This window comes from Odontesthes bonariensis, chromosome 10 (assembly GCF_027942865.1).
Source record: "Odontesthes bonariensis isolate fOdoBon6 chromosome 10, fOdoBon6.hap1, whole genome shotgun sequence".
Taxonomy (NCBI): Eukaryota; Metazoa; Chordata; class Actinopteri; order Atheriniformes; family Atherinopsidae; genus Odontesthes; species Odontesthes bonariensis.
The window spans coordinates 13,181,827-13,206,143 of record NC_134515.1 but is presented as its reverse complement, the minus strand read 5'-3'; the positions used below and the strand labels follow the sequence as shown (position 1 = coordinate 13,206,143).

The 24,317-nt window shown below is 37.6% G+C and overlaps 1 protein-coding gene across 2 annotated transcripts in view; it reads left to right on the top strand.

Moving 5' to 3' along the window:
• The window catches only part of bsna (bassoon presynaptic cytomatrix protein a), a 143,425-nt gene that overhangs the window by 7,120 nt on the left and 111,988 nt on the right, over positions 1 to 24,317 (top strand). For both annotated transcript variants that reach the window (XM_075476314.1, XM_075476315.1), the window contains exon 2: positions 20,703 to 21,354. In XM_075476314.1, the coding sequence (XP_075332429.1) occupies positions 20,703 to 21,354 (652 nt within the window). The remainder of the gene's footprint in view (positions 1 to 20,702; positions 21,355 to 24,317) is intronic.

Below are 24,317 nucleotides of genomic sequence, written 5' to 3'. Positions count from 1 at the left end.
TTTTAGCTTTCAGATTGTAACATGCCACAATATTTCAAAACAAAGAATCAAAATTCCAGATTGAAGAGGCTTTTTGGTGTTGGCGGTGATTCTTAGAGTGCTGCGTCCCCTTCCAGGGCTCAGCAGGGATTTGTAACGGACACCAACACAGCTTGCCCTGACCTCATGTTGTGAACAGAGTGCATCTCTGCCTGAACTACCTCAGCCAGCACTGCAAGTTTGCACAATAATGTTAGGTTGGCAAATTCAGACTTAAAATGGTATTAGCCTGGGGTCCATCCAAATATGAAGGACTTCTACATTATTATCTGGTCTCCTCTACATGACCAAATAGAGTTTAGCAAACATTATGATGTTATACTTTACTTACTCAATTCAGTGCAAACACATCGGTCTTATTCAATACGTTGTATTTGAGCACCCTCTGATAGTTTTTTTTGGTTGTTCGTTTGTTTCGCTCCTGTCTTCCATCCGTGGATTAGCACTGAGGAGCTTAAGCCCTGTACATGATGCACCAGCTGAACCAGTTGAGCAACACAGCACTTAGAACTGTTTCACTTTTGAACCGAACTTTCTTCTTTTTCGTATTGAGTATTTATCTTTTTTACATGCAATTTGCCAGATAATTCCCCAATCAGGGTAGTGGTGTGAATTTTATAAGCTGCTCAAATGGAAAAAAAAGTCTCTGTTACTTGCTGAACTGATGCTGACATTTCTGGTCAGTTCAGACAGGAAATCATCTGGGAAAATGTATTTTTATCCCCAGCTGTCAGCAGATTGAGGAAAATGGAATGAATAAAAGACAACTATACTTGAAAGTAATCATGCATCCTTTACCTACATTTTAGAAAAGAGTTATCCTGTATTTCATGTAGAACGTCAAAACACAAAAGACACTTTTGACCAGAAGTTGCTATAAATATAAAAGCTAAGAACAGCAGTGAAATGCATTTGCATTTGCATTTGGTGACCCAGATCTCACAGTGTGACAACACATTCACTGCCAATGCGAGACAAGATGGGACAATTTTGGAAAGTGTCCAAAATTAAAATTGTGGTGAGGAATTTCTTCTCATTCGTTCACAGCTACAGGTTTAATTCAAAGCATTTCAGTGTCTCGTGTTCTAACAACAGGTTGAGAGGTCCTCTTACCCTGCCAAAAAACCCTACCCTGGTTCTGCTGTGAATAAATTGATTGGCTCTGAGTTGAGCTGTGTCCAGGTGAATAGAAAACATCTGTTGAGTCAACAGCGGCACTGCACAGCTCCTCTGTCTGCCAGAAAACAACACGACAGGGGCCGATTAATAAGTCTGCTCTGGTCAGAACAAACTCCCCAGATACTGAGACAGAGGCTGACATACGGTGGCCTGGCCTGACATTTACTTGGATACAGGTGCCCAGTATTTTTCCAATCAAACAGTACCCATAAGATGAAATGGGGGTAGAACAGAACAATCCATGCATAAATCACCAGAAAAGTAATAACCAAGAAGGCGACTTGGTATAGTGGTGCAGTGTTGTTGCTTCACAACAAGAGGGTTCCTGGTTTGAAGCTGAGGCCTTTCTGTGTGGAGTTTGCATGTTCTCCCTGTGATTATAGTATTATTGCTTGCTCTGAAGGTGTCTTTTGTATGCACAGACCCTGAAATTTAACTTCAGAATAGTGTTTGTCAGCTCAAACTGTAGCATCAGTTTCTAGAATATTATCACAGTCCTTATCTAATCCCCATAACCTAATGCTAAACCTATCTGTCCACAGCAGTTTTTTTAAAAAAAAAAAAGGAACATTTCTAATGAGTTTTAAGATTAAAGCACATCTTTATTATGATTGTGGTGACTTATAAAGCCCACAGCATATGACTATGAAATAAACACACTGCTCAATGTATTTGGAATTGTTTATAATTTGTTTACTTTGAAAAAGTGACCCAAAAAACAGGGTTAAAGTTTGAGATGGATCAGATTTCTGCACAATACCGGCTTATTGAAAAGCAGATCTCGCATTTCGTTGTGCAAATCAATTAGTCTCGACGGGGTTCACCTTCCCTCTCCTTTTCGTGTTTCCACATCTTCCGTTCTCCTCCAGATTTGGAAGTTTTAAGCCAAACAAACAGTCTGCAAAGGGAACAAGAAAGTAATTCTTACAGGATGGCGCTCCAAACCAAAAATGCGACACAGTGTAATGTACCTTCACATTCTCTTGAAACTACAATTGAGTTCCTTCTTTTTTTGGTAGCTAACAGTTCTTCATTTGAAAGGCTGATTCTCACCAACGTGGAATGTATATAAGGAGAGGAGGAAACTATCACTCACTTGTTAGTCAATTTTGAAACCTTGAGTTCAGGGTTCAGAGGTCACCATCTTGGTGTTTTTAGAGCCAGAATATACAGTTTTGGACATGAGGGTGGAGTTGGAATAATGCTTGAAACAAAAAAAATTATCTTTCAGGTCTATTATTTATCGAACTATCAATTTGTTTTCCAAATAACTAAAATGATTGATTAAGAAGAGTCAATTTAGATGATTAACGATTTGTTGAGTAAGGGGCACTTTACACGGAAACGAAAACGGGTTAAAAACGCAAAACCTTTTTGCGGATGCACTATATCGTTTAGATGGTAACGGCGTTTTGGGGCCATGAAAACGCAAAAAAGTGAAACCGCCCTCCAGAGTGGAATTCTGTAAAGGATGAAAAACGCAAAACTGCGTTTCTCGTCACATAGAAATGACGTGACAAGCATGATAAAGCGCCAGAAAACCGTGGGAAACACATCAGTAGTCTATCAACATGTCCGTCCCTGCGGACTTTCAACTCGCCTTAACGCGCTAGCATGGTTGCCGCGTCTGTCACGGCGGTGTCGCACCGTGACGTCAAAATGACGTATCAGGCCTGGCGCTTCCCTTGAAAAGACGGCGCAGCGCGTTGTCGTGCACCAGTCGATTTTTGTAACTGGGCGGCGCCGAGCACAACGAACTGGATGGACCGATGTGAGACCAGGCTCAGTGAGGAGGTGCGTTTGTACAGACAGCTGTACGAAACTGCAGTGAAACAGCACAGGGAGCACGTAAACTCCCAAAACTGCTGCACAGAGATGGGCAGAACTTTGGGGAAAGAGGGAGAGTTCTGTAAGAATGTGTGGAAGAAGCTACGGGACAGATACGTGAAGGCAAAGAAGAGGGCAGAGACTCTGTTGATGCCGGGGGCTTCAGACCTTTACCTCTATTGACTGAATTAAAAAATTAAAATGATCTGAAAACTGCAGCAGTATCATTAATTACATTATTCTTGCTCTTGACAGAGGCATTGTTTTCTTCTCCACTTTCGTGGTTGTAGAGTAGAGGTAACCTTCACGTAGCAGCGACACCTCTGTGACGGAGAAAATTGCAACTACTCGCGCAACTATATAGGGTCCTATGGCGGGCACGAACTCGTGACGTCATCAACACCGCTCGCGCGAGCAGATGCGGCAACCATGCTAGAGCCTTTAGGCGCAGTAATTGACGTTCAAGAGTCATTTCATCAGATAACAGCAATGATGAGCGAGAGTAGTAAAGAACAGACCAAAAATATGAACTACGTTCTCAAAATTCTTGAAGTTCATAGAGAGAGCAGGCGACCTAGACAGCTGTGGGTGAGACCTGGGAGGACTTCTCAGTGGTGGGATAACTTCATGAATGGAGTGGTAGACGACAAGCGTGTTTACTGCATCGATAAATATGAAACGTCACACACTTTTGCGTTTCCGTATGCACGCAGATTTTCACCCTAAAACGCTCGTCTAAATGCAGATTTAAAAGTGAAAACGAAACGCCCCTTTTGCGTTTTGGTTTCAGATCGTTTCCGTGTAAAGGTAGCCTAAATCTTATTGGAAAAAACAGTATCAAGTTGGCAGTGTCATGGTGTCAAATTGTAGTTTAGTTTGAGTTCTTTGTGTTTCCAGTTCTTCCCTTGTGAGTCTTGTCATGTTTTCCTCTTTCTGTTGTTTTCCCTCCTTTTTTTGATTGATTGTGTTCACCTGTGGCTTGTTTGTCTCTGTGTATTTAAAGCCCTAACCTTTCATTTGTCGTGGCCCGTTTCACCTGCCAGTCTTTTCAGCCTGTTAGTTACTTTATTGCTTTGATGTCCAATTTTGGATTTATGTGTTCGACTCTTCATACAGCACCTTTACTTCATTCAGTAAGTTTAATTGCTATTCACCTTTGTTTTTCGCCTCACTCATGGTAGCTCTGTGGCATTTTGGCCCTGCATGCTGCCCTCACTTGGCAGACGCTGCAGAGGCTGGACAAAGCTTGAAGCCACATGGCTGCTGCACTCAGATGAGCTTACTGGCGTGTTGACAAGCGTGTCTGGTCAATTAAAGACTGAGACAAACATGTAACACTTGTCCCAATTATTTCCTTAGCATCAAAACTTGAACATGTAGTCAGTGAGCTACAAAGAACATCTACACTCATAAAACAACATCAAGCTGCAGAAAAGAAAACCCTTAAATTTCAAACTAGACCAAAATTTATTACGTATAGAATGGGGACTAATTTCCTCCTAAAGTTTTTTTGTTTTTTTTAGAGCATCCCCCGTAGAAGCTGCCCATTCATTTTCCATGCAGTATATGCAGATAGGTGCTGCTGTTACCCCTTCTTAAAAAACTTGGAATGCTTTCATTTAGTGTGGTTTTAGTCAGGGGTTTTCCCTTAGTCCTGGCTTATAGGCCTCTTTGGCATTCAGAACAATGTGGTGCAGTGCACACTTTAAAAAAAAAAATGTAATGTTAAAATGATCAAATTCAATGCTAATAAAATAATCTTGAACATCTTGTACCATGATACAACAAATCCAGTGCCATAAATGCATTAATCTTTTACTTATTCAGTTACATGTTGCCGTTTTTCCAGCAGATGTTTACCAATTATTCATTTACATTTCAAGTATAATTCTAATTGAATTTATCGTAACACATCATCTTTAGACAATGCTCTTTTGCATGTCTTTGGTCTTTCTGTCCGGACCACAATAATGCCTGTGGTGTAATAACACCTACACTCACTGTTTGTTTCATTCAGTTGAAAATGCATTTCCTGCTACCTCCATTTGTTTGTCAGAGAATATTATGCTGTGCTCTGCCATTTTTTCCCCCTCTGTGCACTAGCGAAGGTCATGCTGTGTTTTCTCATTATGTTGTCACTAACTGACAGCAAATGCTACCTGTATTGATACTGTGGCTGTATATGGTGTGTCTGCTCACTTACACCGTATATGTGTGTGCTCCATCTCATATTAATCTTTTCTCCTCGCACTGAAAAATCTGATGACTTGGAGCCTTTTCTTTGCCGGTTAGTTTCAACCTTTTCTGTTAGTTTCTTACAGAGCATTAAACTGATTTACTGCTCTGTCCTCTATCCTGCCTTGTGGTTTGGTTAAAGCTGGAGGATGAGGAAAAATGTTTTTCTTATGCGAAGACCAGAAAAAAATCCTAAAAAAGCATATTTTTACTCTAAACCAGAGATGTAATGTCAATCAAAAGTGGGTTTATGAGTTTAAGCAATATTTAACCTCAAAATCGCTCCATTCTCCTTTTCAGAATCTGCTATTATTACTACTTATTGTGTGTGTTCACTGACAAAGCCAAGTAGAGCGACAATTTCTTCTGAATGGCAGAGATTAATTTCCAGTACAGTGCTGCCTCTGCAGTCACAGCAGGGGGTAAGGTACAGAGAAAGTCACTAAAATTGTATGTTATTGTCATCAGCATGAAATAAGGGAAAAAATGTTGATTTTTGATTGTAGGTCACTTTGGATGATGTGTTCAAAGGTCTTCAAGTTCTCTTCTTTTTTTCCCCCTAGCAGCTTGGAAAGAAGGTGTAGATGAGGTTCCTTCTGTTCTGAGCCAAATTTCTGATTTTTTTTTTTTTTTTTTTTTTTTTTTTGTACATGAATCTAATAATTTCTTTCTCCTATTTCACCAGAGGGGAAACAAAAACATCCATAGTCTGAGTCTACAATTTTATAAAACCATTTTAAATGTGTTGCCAAAAGATGTCCACATGGTTAAAAAATCATGCACAACTTGTTTGATAGTATTGATTCTGATGGACAAAAGAATTAAACACAAACAGTATGAGAAAAGAGCTTGACAGATGTATTGTATTTGCTAGGATTCAGTCCAATGCAAGAACTTTCAGTAACTGAGCTAAAACGGGGCCACATTTCTTTTCCTGAACTGAATTTGTGTCTGTTTGACATATTTCACAGCTTCCAGAAGGTATAAAATAAGTCATTTGATGGTTTACTTTTCTAAAAACTCACTTACAGAAGCTTGTACTCCAATCTCCTTAAACCTCCCTCAGCTTTTTAAATATACCTCCTTAGTTTAATAAAGCTCTGTCTGAGTTAAGAACAATTACAGTAATTAACAGTACTGTTACTATTAATGTATCAGATGAAGAATCCTGTTTGTTTTTTGTTGAGCGCAAGTTGGAGACTTGTACTGACATGATTTAGTTTTGAGTCAATCATATCTAAAGTTGTAGACACTCCTCCTCCAAAACAGTGACTTGTGTTAGAAATGTGACTTGACACAAACACTATTAAACAAAAGGCCGTAGATTAAATTGATAATTTCCAGGGATTCTTGGAAGAAAGCTCTCAGGTAGTAAAGTGTAATCATCAGTGGTGGCTGTATGTAGAATAAAGTGCTGGTCTTTCCTACAGGTGGTGGCCTAGTGTGCCAACTACTGCGGAGCCCAGCCATTTATCTCTGCAGGTGTTGATGCAAAACTCAAACTGCTATGTAAATGAAGAGGTGAAAACTTTTAGGTGTCCAGTATATAAACAACCAACATTGGAGCTAAAATCATTGAGGAAAAAAAAGGTAGTAATCTGTTCTTAATGTATCATGTTTCTCCTCTGTTATTACTGTCCTTAAAGGCAATTAAAGTAGCCTTTTAAGCTTGCTTGTTGCATTGTACCTCAATATTTATTCTTCTCATTTTAGGAGTGTGTATAAAGTTTGTCTACCTCCTAAATGACAGTTTCCAATCTAGATTAAACTGATGGTGTTTTTTTTATTTTTTTTATTTTTAACAGCTATCTTCATTAATTTTCACTCTGTGATTTAATTACCATCATATTTATTTAGCCTTGTTGTTAATTTAATTTTGTGCACTAATGTTGGCAACAATAATCCAGTTCATCTCAAATTACTTTTTTTTTTTTTTTTACTGCAGTAAAAGTTGTCAAAACAAAATATTGGTTGGAGCATTTTACATTTATTTTGTGTATCATTTTAGATCTTCTTGGACAACTTTTTGATTAAGAATGTTAACTTAAAACATAATTTTGTTATTTTATATTATATATACTACTAAGATCAGCAGGTTCTATACATCCTACTTGATTGATATTTGAATACAAGAAAAGTTCTTCATATTCTTCAAGTTATTCACACGTGGGACATGACTCCAGCCTAGATGGTGAAAGCTGTTTGCAACATTTCCTTTCATACCACATATATCAGTAATCAAAAACGCACGGTGATAAAAAATATTCATGAAACTCAGCTATTGTAAAACAAATGAGTCGCCATGTCTCAGTGTTAATGATTAGTTTAAAAAAAACAAAAAACATACTCTTCAAATTTTCCAAGATATTTAATGATGATGAGCTCAACTCTTTCAGTTTTGCATGGTTTTAGCTGTGGGGATACATTGTGCTAAAACAAAGACGAATGGAAATAAAGAATGAAAAGGACAGTGATGAAATGGCAAAACTGAGATTATAATTGTTTATTTTGTTATGAAGTGACAACTTGTCTTTGAGACTTCAACTCAACTTCACTTTTGGTACCAAACCTCCATGTTTCTGAAGGCCTTCATCAGCAGTCTGCCTGCTTGTCCCTGATTCTGTTTGAGTCCTGCATGACAGTTAATGAGCAGAATAAAGGGAGGAGAGACAGAAGGGGAGGTAAATCCAGTAGAACATATTGCAGCTCAGCGGTTCTGTTGTGTTGTGGCTTTGCCAAGGACAGGCTGCATATCCTTGTTGTCACACGGCAACCTCTTAACTGCAGTCTCGCCCTCATTGATTCTGTGCTCCATGTTTTTAGAAGTGACAGAGTCCTGTGTGCTCTCTGATGTTCATGACCCTCTGGATGTGTAAGTAAAACCCGGAATCTTGTTTCACAAACCGAAAATAGGTTGCAGATTATAACTGAACACATGATCAACGTTCCGCCACAATCTTTAACCAAAATGCATTTTTTAACCAATTCGTAATTTCCATTTGTAATTGTGGTGGAATTAAGTTGGACATCTCTAGGCTTAGTGCATAATTTTCAGTTTGACTGCAATGTTTTTCATCCATTATTTGTATAGCTTTTTTTTTTTCTTGGAACTATATTCATCACTGATATCACATAATCAAAAGGAATAAATGTATTTAAAATAAAGAAACTAGAGAACAACAATTGTGTGCAGAGATGAGAATAAATTGTAAAAGTCTGCTCTGCAACAGACTATGAAAAGCAACTTGGCCTGTTGTCACGAACCCTGTTAGAGCACTGCCTGTTGGTTGCATTATGTACAAATGGGTACGCTGATCAAACTGCTATGTTCTAATAGACCTTTTGTTATACATGGATGTTGTAAACTGCCTCATGATGCATGGCTTTATGTTGTATTTAATAACATCTGTCAAACGCCATTAGAAGTCTTATATCTTATTGGAACTTATAGACATTTTAGGTTTGTCAACATCCTCTTCCATGTTTGAATATCCAGAATCGCCAAGTTACCAGGTTGAGACCAAATCTTTCATTTGTTATTCTTGATCAAATAAAACATTGGAGAAAGCACTTTACAAGACATTTTTAGAATTTATCTACAGTTCATTGAATTATATGATTGCTGACAAGAATTTTGTTCTTCATACCAATGTTGCAAAACAGTCATTTATTTTATTGCATGAAGCTGAAGATGACATATTGAGTTCCCACTTACAGGTTGCATTGAAGTTTCAGTCAATGCAAAACAAAACTTTTGGGATGAGGCAAAAACTCTGAGCAATTCCCTGCAGTTAAGGAATATGGGTCTAATGACAACTTTGTATGAGTGCCAACATCATGGAGCAGGAAGATGTCATGCTGGCATGATCCATAAATCAGACTGTAACATGTTAACAGGAATATGAGTGATGTATCCAAGCTGCAACTTAGTTAAACACCATAACTGGTCTAACTGGTGTTAAACTAAACTTTTTATTTAGAACAAGGTCGGTTGTAATCTTAATGTAGGTGGAAACGGAACCATTGTAGTTGTCCTTGACTGTAAAAGCAAGTTATCAGGTATGTGCCAAGCTTCAGTTAATGTTGAAAAGCTGCAGTTTCTTGTGCCACATGTTCCACCCGTTTCAAATTATAACTCTTTAGTCTCCTGTTAAACTGCTGTATAATGCAGTGTTTACTCATTATGCTACTCTATCAGGTTTTGAAACAGATCTGACTGTTGTGCGCTCAGACGAATGCTCTGGCATCAACAGAAAGCAAGAAACTTGAATAATCAAATGGAGAAAGACTCAAGGCCAAATCATAAGAAAGATGCAGCGTAGCAATGCCACTTAAGTATTACAACAGTTTCTTTAGCCTTGTTTGTTGCAATCTGTGTCAGGAATGAGACATTGTTGTCAGTGAGGTGTTCTCTATTTATAACCTTCTGTCCCATTTACTGGCCATTCAGAGTCTGAGCAGCACAAATTAATCCTTTTATTGCACACGCAGCATGAAATTGCCTGCCACCGCTGTGGCCGTTAGTGGAGCAAAAAGATGACTGGTTGAGGGGAAATAATATTTGAAAATGAGTAGAAAATAGAGAATTAAACAGATACATACTAGTAAATGTAAAGAAAAACAAAATGCTTCTCTCAAAAGTGAACACATCACCAATTATTATGAAGATTACCGGATTTCAGTCTCAGAGCTGTAAATAAGTGATGAAAAGCTGAGTTGACAAACCTAAAAATTGCTGAGCAATGACATTGCCACATTATAAATGACACTGCTTGCTCTAAATTATGTTTGAAGATGTTGCTTGCTGATTAAAACAAAATTAATTAGGAGACTTTCTAAAAACTAAGTATCTTATCAGAAGAACCATGAACGATAAATCCTAAGCTTACATATATTTTCTTTTTTTTTTTCCTTAAGCCCAGTAGCCCGTAAAGAAAATGAATCGGTTCTTATACCTTTTTCTAAAAACGTGTATCTCATGTCCTTGATGGAAATATAAACATATTTCTTATACTATGATTAATAAGTACAGTTTTCAACATATCACAGCTCAGACAATCTTCTATCACTGCCCGAGTTGAAAAAATGGTCACAAGATGGTACAAATGTTAAGATAAGGGGGATAAGATTAATGCTTAACATTGGAAGCTGGGTATATTTAATCATGCTGCACAGACGAAGATGAGGAAAGAGGCAGCAGTCAGTCCTTGCCTGGGGATAAGAGAGTTCTCTCAGAAAATCCACGGGAAAATCCACGGGAGGATTTACCTCCCTCTGCACTTGACTGTCCTATTGTGGGTGTGTAGTGAAAAAGTGACAATATTGTTTCTATATTTAACTCCAAATGTAATAGTGTCACAAAGGCCCAGAAATGATGAGAAAATAACTTTTTTCAGTAAATGTGTATAACATCTAAAACAAACAAATCCTTTTTTTTATCCCTCCCCAATAATATATGTATAGATTAATAAACCATACTATGTATTTCTTATGCCTAAGCCTAACCAATCTAAACTGAAAACAAAGTTTAAAAAAAAAAGGTGGAATTTGTTGAACCAATAAAAGGTTGGATGGGTATAACACCACCTGTACCCCTTTATAGGAGTTAACAAACATGTAATAGTTGTGCAGTATCACATTTTGACAGTTTCATGTTTCATCGTTAGCATGTTATTCTTTTCAAAGGAAAAACGTTCTTTTTTGTAGTCTTTGTTGTGAAGCTGATTTATTTTGTGGTATACCAACACAACTCTGATACATTCTGGTGTGAGACTGTGTTGGTATTTTTGGTTCAACCGTGGTAATTCTCCCACTCAGGCGAGTCTTTTATTTATGATGGGGAATTACATTGTTCTATGATTTGCTCAGTTTACCACAATAGCATTCTGTCTTTGTTTTTGTTTATTTAATTACTGACCTGTTGGTTGTCTAAATGAGAGTAGTTACGAAGTGAGTCTGAATAAACTTCAGACAACTTCAAACAATCATAAAGGAGGAGAGGGGAAAAATTAGTGGATTGTGTTCAACATGGAAAGGAGAGAGCAGACAAAGGAAAAAATTATGTATTTTTATATGCATAACAGAAATTTCAAGTGCAAATACTGATGTGTTTCAGTGTAATCCTCTTCATGTTTTTTTTTTGGTAAAACTGACAGGATTCCTCTTTTTTAAAATGTATTTATTTACCTTTTTTCCTGAGGCAACAAACCGCTGACAAGAATTTCAATTAAAGCAAAGAGGAAATGGCAGAAGTATATTTTTAAAAGTTCACTCTGGAGTCAGAGCAGGAGAGTACTTCAAACCACCGCAGATGCTGTGGATTCTTCCAGGATTCTTCTCATTAAAGTTTTGAATGTACCATTTCACTTACAAATTCTTTTATTTTTTACTGTTTTATTTTGATTTTGTGATTTTTAAACAGACGCCTGAGAGTTGCTTGTGACAAATTATATACCATCTAACATGTATCAGAGACTGGCAACTTTCATATTATCATCTTAGTTTGTTTTAATAACGTAGGTAGCACAATATCATTGTTTTTTTGTGTGTGGGTATGGTTGCGTATCTCTTTTTGTAAAGGGAGTAAAATACACAGCACTTCAGTGCAAGGCTATCAGAAAGCGGCATCTACACTTGCACCCTTTTTTTTAACTGGTCATAAAACCCACTAACATCTTGCTTTGGGAAAGGGTTTCTCTAGAGTTAGTATTTTAAACATTGGTTTTTTTAGCCTTGTTTTAAAAATCATGGGCACTAACAGGTCTAGAAGCGTTATGATAGAGGGTAAATCTTTACACTCGTTTAGCCCTACGAGCAACCCTCTTATTGTAAATGCTTCCTCATTGTCGTTTTTTTTTTGAGCCACCTCCACAACATATGTTACTGTTATGCCGATGATAAATGGATCTATTTCTCTGCAAAAAACAATAGGCGACTTCAACTTATCTCACTCCATGATCTCTGCTAGTGAAGCTTGTATATTTAAATCTGTTACAAATACCATCTGATTGACTCAATTGATCAAATCTTTGCCTTTTATTCTATCCCACCCCAATAGCTAAACAAAAGTGATTATGCTTTCACTATTTTAGCCTGTAGCCTTTTTAATCTTCTAACACAGTATTAGTATCAATCAGATTGGCTGAATCTTGGAATTGTTTATGAAGCCTCCAAAAACTAAACTTTGTTGGTCAGCATTTTGACAGACCTCCATCTCTGTCTTGTGTTTTTGTCAATCATATTTTGTAATTTATCTTAGTTTAGATTGTGTGTGTGTATGTGCTCTGCATATTTTAACAAAGTATTGAATTAGTCCCTTATAATTTAAGCTTTACTTACTTTCGTACTATGAACACAAGAAAATCTTCATATGAATTTAATGTGTGTATTTGAGTCACAATGAATGTGGAAATGTGTAGGTTTTTGTAAAGAGAAACAGAGTTTCTGTTGGGCAGGTTTTCAAGTGTGTATCAGCAATCTAAGCCTAATATTTCTTCTCCCAGACCTTTCCTCTCTCCCATCATCTCTTGTTTCTCCATTTTATCAGTTTCACACCAGCTTCCATATGTCAGAATTTTGCTGCTTTCATTTCAGAGCTTGAGCTGACAAAAGGAGTGCTAGTCAGGTTGTTAGTCAGCATCGCCCCTCAGTCATTCGTCCAGTTATCCAGAAATTCCTCCTGTTTCTTGAAATGCAAACCGTTCAGTCAGCCAGTTTAGCTGTAATTTAGCTCTTATCGAAACAGTTGTCCACCTTGTCATTTAGCTGATAAGTTTATTACTCAATACCCATTCATTCATCTAGCCAGTCTTTCTATATTCATGCAGCTAGACAGTCCCTTTCATAATACGCTGGAAAATTTGACAGCAAACAGCCAACATCAGATCGGACATGTCTTTTTGAAATTGTGGCAGGTTGATAAGTCTCATAGCCAAATGTTTAGCTTGTCAGAGAGAAGTTAACCAGCAAGTCATTCAGTCTTCATGCAAATCAGTTAAAAAATTGAATTTTCAAAATTCAATTAGTGTTCCGACCCTTTTTTTTTTTTTTTTTTTTAAAGATTAAGTCTGTGTGTGTTGTGCACTCTGTATGTCTGTAAGATTTACTAATTTTTCACAAGTTAACAAAGTAAGTGGCTGCATCTTTACAGAATAAGTACAGGCACCTGTGTCTGTGTGTGTTTGGTTGATAATGAACAGTCTATTACACACTGTGGTGCTGATGGATTCTAACAACTGAAAACAGTGAGCTTGTTCTCACACAGAGAAGTAAATGTTGACAGGTGTGCTGATGTTACTGAAATTTTATTACGCATGAGGAAGAAAGAATCTGCTAAAAAACTGATTTAGGATATGGAAGAACATGCATTCAAAACATCTAGGGCACATGAACCCACTCAAACCTTTTCTGCATCTTTGACACATTTAAGTGACTTTTCATAGCTGCATCAGACTTGTTTTATTGTCAGGGTATCCTTGCAAAAGAATATGGTCTCTCAGTGGCTTTTCATGTTTGAATAAATATTGGACATATTAATTGGAGGGTTTTAAGCTTACGGGTCAAATAAATAAAGTACAAATGGGCTAATTACATATTTCTGCTGTGAAATACAGTAAGCTTGCCCATGTGAACAAATCTATGGACAACCACCTGGGTACTGTAGAGTTATTGTTGGGAGCTCAAGAGGTGTGGTTCTCCAGCCTGGCTCTATGTCAAACAGAAACAATCTCAAAGAATTTTCTAGGTGGACTAAGTTGCCTGCAATATTAAACTAATATAAGGGAACTTGCACTCATTTATGGTCTCGTAAGCAGAAGTAGATGCTGGATGGGATTGGAGAACAAGCAGAAAAGTAACAGCCATTTATGTGGCAATCCCAGCTGTCTCTGCTGAAAGTTGAAAAATCAACTTTATATAAATTGGTCACTGCAGTGGCGGCCGTTGGTGTTGACCCTTAACTTTTCATCAGAGAGTACAGTCCCCCTAACAACCGCAGTATGACCTCTTCGACCCCTCAGCCCTTCAATCCACTGAGTGTAACTCTGGTTCTGAGTACATTTATGGCTCTCATCTGTGTTGCAGCTATTCACAAAATGAATCCATTTCTTCTTCATCCATTCAAAAAGAACTTCTCTTCACCCTTGGACCTTGGTTGTCATCTAGATAAATGGCCTTGGTATGATAGAAACATTAACGTGCATACTCACTTATTTTCAATTCTTGGTACACTGACCAGTTCATGACAGTTTCAAATTAGACATCACCCAGATTTTAAACAAAGGAATTGACATTGTAAAGTGGGTTAATGTTGAGGTAAATTGATTTGAACAACCGTGTCTCTCATACAGCTCCTCTGGTTCATATCTTATGTAAGTTCAAAGCTTTAATGTATAATTGAACATTGAACACAGGGACAAGACATCTTGTTCCCTTTTTAGAGTAGACTTCAATATCTAGCCTTGTAGCAAGTTTCTTAGTTTGAATCAAAAGCCAGTGCTTATGGCCGTTCACTCAGCACAATGCGTGATAAAGTCATTTGGTGCAAAGCCTCTTTCTGCGAACTGCAATCAGTAAACACTGAACAATCTCTGTGTACGTGTATAGTTTTGCATGTTTATGTTAATCTGTGTACATAAATCTTCCCACGATAGATGGAATATCATGATTTATACATCCAAAGTCATATGTGTTGGTATTGTGTGATTGTGCAGGAGTACTGTGATATCTTAGAGTTGTCATTCCCTTATTACATAAGAAGTCTTTATGCATTTATCAACTGCTTATAGACTTTTTTTCTTAACTGCTTTCCTGTGAAAATGTTACTGAAAAAGGGCTAGCCCCAAGTTGCATCACATTCATCAATAGTTGAAGCGTTTGCAGAAACTGGAGCTGCAAGTGGTGTGTTATTGGTATGGACAGCTATTTGTAAAACTGCATTTTAAACGGTTTGTAATGTGGCAGCTCACTGAGTGTTGGGGGGAAAGGCTTTGGTTGCATACAGTATTCAATTTGACAAGTTCCTTTTCTTGCCTTGTGCAAAATGTGGTGTTGCAGCAGGGCCCCGTTTCCACATGGGAATCAATCAAGCTTTATGTCATCCAAATTGTGCAAAACATTGAATGTACATGCCTGTGTTTAAATTTATGGACATCCATTTATTTGTTGACTGTTCTTCTGCACAGTTTCAGTATATATTTTCATATAGGCTACCAAGTAGTCCTGGTGCCCACAGAAACAGCAATTAGCAGGATGTGCTTGTGGTATGAATCGTCTGTCAGAGGAACATGTAGAATAAAAAAGCTGCCAGGTGCATCGGCTCTCTAGCCCAGGAGAAACCAGAAATAGTGTTAATTGTGAACTGGCTTCATGATTTCATTCAGATTACATGACAGGCCTATATGCTGATATTATGCTGCCACTACAAATCAACAAAAGAAAAAGATCAGCTATTCCTGGATAAGTTAATCTAAAGTGTTGAAGATCTAAAGTGGCTACACTGATGAGATGCTAACCAAACTGCCTTTTATGATACCAGTATTACACTTTCAAGTCGACCCTAGCCAAGTTAGCATCTTTGTTGCTAGAATCGCTCTAGGCCTTTCTGTTCACCACCAATCTGTGCACCAAAATAGCTTTAAAGACTGTTAAAATACGTTAATACTGTGTTTGCCAAATAGACTAGTGACTTTCATGTTAGATTGTCAAATCTGACCCTCTAAATGCAGGTTTCACACTTTGATTGTAGATAGTTAGCTTGTTACTTAGCCTGCAAACTGCCCAATATCAGTCACTGTATATTTGAATCTCTTCTGGATACCAGTTATTCTACTTCTAAATGAAGTACAATGAAAACTCAAAAGAAGGGAACTTTTTGAGATGGGAAGATCTGAGAAAAGTTCAACTTGAAGCGAGTTAGCTTTCATGACCTATTATCACAATCCTGATCTCACCATTAAGCTAGCAAGATGCTAGCTGGACTTCATAGGTCTATATGCTAGTTAACCAGGTGTTTTACCCTCTAAGATCACAAATTGCAATACTATAGGAAAAACTAAACTATTTTAGCAAAAGCTAAATATGTGCAATACCAAGAAACTGTGCAAAATTGCAGGATTGTGAGAAGTGGAAAGGGTCTAAATGATATGAGGTGAGGTGGAGAAAATGGAGGGAGAGGAGGCAGATGGAAATTAATGGGCCATACCAAAGCAATTCTGTCAACATCCCTGAGTGGGAAGAAATGGAGGCAGAGGAAGAATGGGGGAGGAGGAGGGAAAAATAGATGTTTAGTTTGGATCCACCAATATCCTAAACAGACATTATGCTGCAGGTCTAGAGGTGGAATAAGGATTATGCTCATCTGAGGGGAATGAAACTCTGAATCTAAATCCTACATAAATTTTGCTTCTACTAAGAGTCAGTATACTATGACAAGAATTCTTAAAAATTAAACAAAAATATAATCACAAAAGTAAAACTTTCTCCAGATCTTATTACTATAATTGTCTAAACTCTTAGTCATTTACTTTTTGGATATGTCAGTTTGTCCATATTTCCATTAGCTTCCTTTCACTAATCAGACATTTGTCTTCTCTGTCAGCCTTGTATCAACAGTGCTTGACTTGACTTTTTCTCTTTCCTCTTTTATAAAACTGAATAATGTATTTTTAGATCTTTTTGGCTGAGAAGTGATTAATCCTAACTCGCTTTAAGAAAGAAAGAAAAATAGACTACTTGGAGCAAACAGCAAAGAAACCTCACATTGAAATGTTACTTGTAAAATTGAGTTGAGTAGTCTAGTACTACACTTTAAATTAATTTTAAATTGTTAGCTCCACCTCTGTAGGTTGTAAAAATGTTTTTTTTTTTTTTTTTTTTTTTTTTTTTAATTCAAAGCATCCAGCAGACTGCAAAAATGTGTTTGAGGCTGTAGGATTAAGATCAAGAACATAATAAAATCTAAAGTCCATTTAATGGCTCAAAATGATCTGCGATGGATGCTAAATAAAACTTGACGAAGGCTAGTTTGAAAAGAGGAAGAATGGTCACTACAATGATGCCTCTTTTAAGCCGACAGAAATCTGCTCAATGAAAGAAGAACCAATGAGGTCAGCTGTCTCTTACGCTCCTCTCTCTTCATTCATCTGTCGTTGTTACTTATTGGCAGTCAAGCTTTATCCTTCTCCTTCACAGAGATTAAAATGAGGATCATAATGGGACTTGGGGAAACCACTTTGACTAAACAAGCATGCGTATTGGGCCATAAAAAGCCAGGTGTGACAGTGATAAATGTCTTCAGTACGATGCAGAGTAAACACAGAGAGGAATTGTTCCTATTATTTGGTTTGTCAGCCTCAGTTATACACAACAATTAGTGATAGTGTCTTCCTGGAAAAGTATCCAAACTCTTGTATGCTATTTTCTCTTTCACTTAAAAAAAAAGAGAAAAAAGCACAAGCTTATGTTGATGCATTTTAGATAAAAGCTGTAAAATAGTATTAAGAGAATTGAAAGCAAAACCCAAGATTTAAAGTGGTTAAGTTTAAACATCTGTGATCAAATTTTAGTACCTACAATGGAAAAAAAAAAGAAAATTATTTGCTATAGTAATGCATCTGAGATTCACAATTACAAGATGTATACCTGCTGCCGTGTTAAAATGACAAAGGGTCATCTTTCAAAAGCGGAAAAAAGAACAAGTGACCATAACACATTATTCAAAGAACGACATTAAATAAATGGTTTTAGGACAGACTTTGAATGGGATGGCAGAATGAAATGCAGAAAAAGCACTTTTGTCATCCACAAGCAACAGAACACCCAAGTTTACCCATTACTGTGCATGATAATCAATACCACTTCCATTCATTCACCATCATAGATGCAATAGTTTACTCAACACTAGGCAATTGTGTTGCACAGCTGTAGTTGTCATATCCCCACTGTGGAAGTGTGAGCAAAAAATACAGTACCTTTTTTATTCAGTCGTGACGCTGTAGTATGATACATAACAGTGTAGATGTGAATATGCTCAAAATTTGGACATTTAGAGTACTGGACATGGGATGTAGTACTTGTTATGTAAATATATTTTTTCATTCTTGATAAGTACTGATGATAATAAAACATGTTCAAAATAATTATTGGAAAAAAAACCAATTTTGACTGCTGTATCTTATATTCATCCTTTCACATAATGAATTTCTCTGTTGCTTTTAAGTCTTAAATCCCTTCTTCTCCTGCAGGGAATTCGATAAAGCTCTTAATTTTTTAAGATTTTTTTTGCTGAGTCTCTCTGTTCCCCTTCAAACATGCTGAAACACACAATAGATTACACTCTGTTACACATGTTTGCACAAGTCCAGCATGTGCTGCAGAGAGGGTACCCAGTGGTTGTCATTATGATTTGCTGGGCACAGTTTTTGTTTGTTTGATAGATATTAGTCTGCCCCTACAAAGCAAACTGTTAGCCTTTACTTGTTTCGCTTTACAATGGAATCAGGTGAACCTGCTCAACCAAAATGAAATGTCAGCATTGCTGAAAATGGAAGGGATGTTATTGGAAAAAAGTATCAATCAAGAAGCACACACATAAGTTTTTTTTATTGTTTCAATTAAAAAAAAAAAAACCCTAAGTCATAATGGTTTATTTAGTAACATGGCAAGGCTCTGTTTTTTTCCATTGCCACATCACTTCTTGTAAGAGTGTTTTTGTCTGGTAGACTTTGTACAAGAAAGACAAACAGGTCACATTGGGTTCAATTCTCTTTTAAGAGCAGAAATGAAAATGTCAAGAGAGAAGAGATTCAACCAAGAAAAGGGAGCACCAAGGGAGCAAGGCCATTGTTAGTGGTCAGTTAAAAGATAATAGAGCGTTAGACAATGGAAGGAGTGGGAAGTCAGCAAAAGAGGGGGAAAGGAAACTTTATAGAGAGATTACGACGGAGAGTGAAAGAAAATGAAGGAAAATGAGAAAATCGGACAGCTTTTGTGTTAAAAATAGTGAAAAATTATACTTGTAATTGTTGGTTTTTCAAATACTTTAACTGCGTTAGTCAACAACACCTTCGGACTTGAATTAAGAAAATTCAATACTGTAAGGAAAATTAATTTTCTTTATCTAACTTTATTTTTTCTTTATCCTTCTAAAACGGAAATCAGTGCACATAACAAAGGTGTCTCTGTCATATCATTATGATATTTTAGAAAAATCAAATACGCTTCCTGTCTAGAAGCATGTCAATGTCAACTCACAGTCACAGAAAATGACAGAGGGATACTAATAACGGAGTTGATTTGATTTAAACCTGAAGTTTGAAAGTATAGTTTTGATATTTTGGGACTTGTGATAGTTATTACTCACCAACTTATTTAGTTTCCCTTCTAATGTAGACTAAGTTAAAGAACATGTTATTAGTTACAAGAAATCATTCAGTATTTCCACTCACTCTCACAGTTTCTGCAGCACGTGTTTGCCTCCTGCAGCAGGTGTTCATTGTGTGTGGCTGGCCAGTCCTACTAAACCCTGTTAAGTTGTTGCCTGTGGACAGTTAATAGGCTCTTTCATGGTTTTCAGTAGCGACCTGTAAAATAATTGGTAATTATTTTTGCTGGTTTATAGTGTGAGTTCTGTTGCTGTTTGTCTGTCAGTAAGGGGACAATTAAATTTGTTAGAATATAGTGACAGTCAATTGGCTGCATTTTTCTGTGGTGCTTATCCATTTAGAAAATGCATTGAATAAAATAATTAAAGAGAATAATTTTCCTCTGTTTATTCAGTGGCGTCAACCAGTGCCAGTTATTAAATTCTCTTGTCCCGAGCAACAGAAAAAAAAAACAAAACATTAAACTGTATTCAGCTATTAGTTTGTTCTAGAAATTCAAATGAACACTGAGTAAATTTTGACTCACTGCAACCTATGTTTCAAATGGAGGTAAACAAAAGTGGACTTCTCATTAAGTGGCTGGAGATCATGTGTTTTATTGGTTGAAATTGCAACTCTAACTGTATTTTTAACAGCTGTAGCTTGGTTTCCTGTGGAGCTAACATTGCCTTGTGAGTTGTTTGACTTTTTACTGTTTTTGCTGACTTATCCGGAAAACTGACTTATTTTTAATCAAAATGCCTGGATATTCCACCTACTAATGACATCTGCTTTAAATAACTTATCATCGTAATCTATTTACTCACTGTTCCTTACGTCAATACCTACTGTTGTCTGAAAAACAAGTTCTAGCTAGTTTTTGAGGCTACAGCTATTAGTCAAACAGTTACATTGTTGCTGTCAATGTTGTGTAGTTAATATTTATTTCATATTATGAACTTTGTATTTCAATGGGATTTGACAGAATTTACCTGTAATTGAATAGTTAAAACATAATTCTAAAAGCTGTCTTTTTTCTATTGCTTTGTCCCTTTCTTTCAGGGTTCAGATGGGTAGTCCCAAGCCTGGCATGCAACAAGGAGGGCATGGCGGAGGAATGGGAGGAGGAATGGGAGGCGGAGGGATGGGAGGAGGAGGAAGGGGGGCAGGAATGGGTGGTATGGGGGGAGGAGGAGGGATGGGAGGAATTGGAGGAGGAGGGATGGGAGGAATGGGAGCAGGCCTGGGCACTGGTGGTGGAATAGGTTCCAGAGCTGGTGAGACCTACCGCCTGGCTGCTCATGACAGCCCCACCTCCCCTCGCCACATGCAATCCAGCCAGGGGTCTGGCATGGGGCAGGGCCCAGGGTCTGGCCATGGGATGGGTCATGGTCCATCTGGGTCAAACATGGGAGGCCATGGAGGTCAAAATCTTGGTCAGCATGCCTCCCGTCGCAACCTCCAAGTCGACTTCAGTGGTTCGGGCTCTAGGACGGGCCTGTCTCCTTCTATGTCTCCAGACCGCGGTGTGACACCCACCTCACCCTACTCCGTGCCACAGATTGCACCCATGCCGAGTAGCAAAGTGTGCCCAGTGTGCACCACCACAGAGCTGTCCAACCCACCGGCTGTACCCAACTATAACACCTGCACCCAGTGTAAGGCAACCGTCTGCAATCAGTGTGGATTCAACCCCAACCCTCACCTCACTGAGGTAGGTCAGATTTGACATAGACCTGTGTGTAAGCGTGAATCTACTGTATGTGTGTGGAAGATTATTGGAATTTTTTTTGTATGCATAAAATAATCAGACTGATTTATAGTATGGGACAAAGAGTTTGAGTAATATGATTAGACTCCTTTGGGCAGAGAAAAAAAAAAAAAAGAATAAATCCTGAATGTTTGAAAAATGGATTGGGCAGTGAATGAAGTTTTGTTAAAAATCAGTTCAGTTAAAATCACTTGGCTAAACCATGTGTGTATTTGTGATGGACAGCCAGTGTAAGGACTCAGCAAGTGGCAGCTTGCTGATGTGCTGTCAGTGTCTACATCAAAGACACATGGCATGGGTCATTATGTCTGTTTGTGTGAAACACCACAGCACTCTGCATTTAAAAAAGGAGGAAGAAGATCTGGAGAGGTATGGAAAGAAAGGGCAGATTAATACAACTCTATAGTTATTCAGATGTGGAATGAAGTTTGAAGAGAAAAGATTTGGTCAACACTCTTTGACTGAGAGGCTCAAGCTCATCTGTGCTGATGAGTTCGAACTATCGGCTAGGATTCAACATGATAAATATCAACTCTCCCTGGGGAGACAGAAGAGATTAAAGACATAGTACACAACTATAATAGGTACAGAAGCACAAGGCTGCATCTGAAATATTAGCAATGCTCACAGACATTGATTACCACTGACATTTAATCCAGGGGCTCTTTAGTGGTAGACAGCACTATTAAAACTGCTGGTTTAAACAAACATCTGTGGCAGTGTTGTTATTAATCAATTTAATTTGGCACAATGACATAAAATCATCATGTGTACCCAGTATATAATTTATCTTAATGCACAATGCTAATGAATTGGCAAAGTAAATTATCAATATATCCAAGGTTTAGAAAATCTAGTGTTTTTGGTATTTAAGAATCTCTATTTTTCACAAATGCTTCTTAGTTTCAGATATCTACAGTAAATTTGGGAAATTATAGAAAAAGAAATCTCATTTACATAAATGTGTTATCATACTAGTATCGGTAAGGAATAACATGACAAAATGCATACCATGTATCATTAAGTGCAGCAGCACCACAAACTGCTGCCTTCCAACATAATAATTGAATTTAATCTACATCTCTCTGGGTCAACAATAAGGGTGCCTGATAAGCTGACTCTGCATTTATTTTTGCTTACAGATGCAGGCACATGATCAGAAACATTGTGCTGCCTTAAAAGGCAGGTATATAGATTATTTTCCTTTACACCATCATGTCCAGCTCAGACAGTAAAGAAGAAATGTTGTAATAAACAGTGACCTGTAGTGATTGCTCTGCCATATTCAGTTGACCCAAAAATAGGCCACATACGCACATGGTTACATAGCGAGTAAGCATGAGTATGGTATTAGTGCCCTAAAAATTATGCATTAATCTAAACAACCCATTCAACAAAGGTGACTTGTACTGGCCAGTGAAAATTGGAGATGGCCAGGTTATGTCTTCGCATTCCTAGGAAAATAAAAATTTACTTGCAGCACACTCATGAGTGTGATGAACATAGGAATAGGTTTTGAAGTGGATTTTTTCCTGATTGAAAAATAAGTGCACTACAACATTGCTTATTTGCAGGTTACGGGAACGGTCACATGAAATGCATTTTCATGGAAATGTGTTAGTCTGACCAAAATCATATGAAACAGAACTTCTCAAAACTGGACTAACACACAGATAATGGTATTGAGGACCAAATCCCTCCTGCATGTATACGTTTTACATTTTTGTAAAATCTGTTGGTGTATATTGATACAACCAAATTCCTATTAAAGCTGTTTCTTTTGTTAGATGGCTGAACGTGTCAGAAATTCTGACTCAAAATCAGCTCATTAAGACTAGTTGTCAACCCGCAGACTGTTGCCCTGCTCAAAACCGCAACATTATGAGACAAAATCACTATTCAAGAAACCTAAACACAATGTCTGTGCAGTAAATGCAGCTATACTTACATTTACAAGGTTCTCTGACAGAGGATATAAGAGGCAGCACAATGTCTCCAATGTTTTCTGAAACTGGTACAAGGATAGTGGTCCAATTAAATGGCCAAGTCAAGCTGTAACCATAGCTCAACTTCAACTGTGCATGCAACCACGTTGACTTTGTCTGTCAACAGGAAGCACTTGATTTGACAGATTGCCCTTTAGGTCTTGATTTATTCTATGCCAGCATGGCAACCTGCAGGTAATGACTGAATAATCTATATCGCGCAGCACACACCCTGTGGTGTGTGAGTATCCCAAAAACAATCGGCCATTAACAGTCGGTTTTAAAAAAGTCTGTAAATCTCAGCACAGCATGTTTTAAAGGGTTTACTGGTTGTAATATTATTTGGCTACCATATTAACAACATGGCAGCTTCTGTCTGGATCATTTGGGATCATCTTTAAGAGCAAGCTTTGATCTTTCTCCATGCGCACATGCTTGTACACACAGTCATCTGTGTGTGTGTTTCTTTGTGTGTGCAAGAGAGAAAAAGAGAGTGAGTACTACAGGTTAATACTGGTGGATAATGCTAATGAAGTGGAAGGAAGGAGTTGATAAGCATCTGACTTAGGGATTTGCACTGCACTCATAGATTAAAACAGTCAACCCGACACACATCACATTTACATCCACACAAATGAACATGCTCATACGAGCAACCAAGTCTGAGCTTTCAAACAGCCCTTTTAAGAAAATCTTGTCATTATGATGGTTAAAAAAAAGATTTCCATGCACAAACATAGCACAAACACACACACAACTGGCTCTACATAATTCTTGCAGGAAGCTTCTGGAGTTAATCTGGATGTTAATTAATTGAAGGTACCCACAGGGATTTCTTGCAGGGTGAAATGGACAACATAATACATATTAAACCCAATCATAACCTTAGTGGAAAATTGAAATTCTCTTTTCCCATTTCAG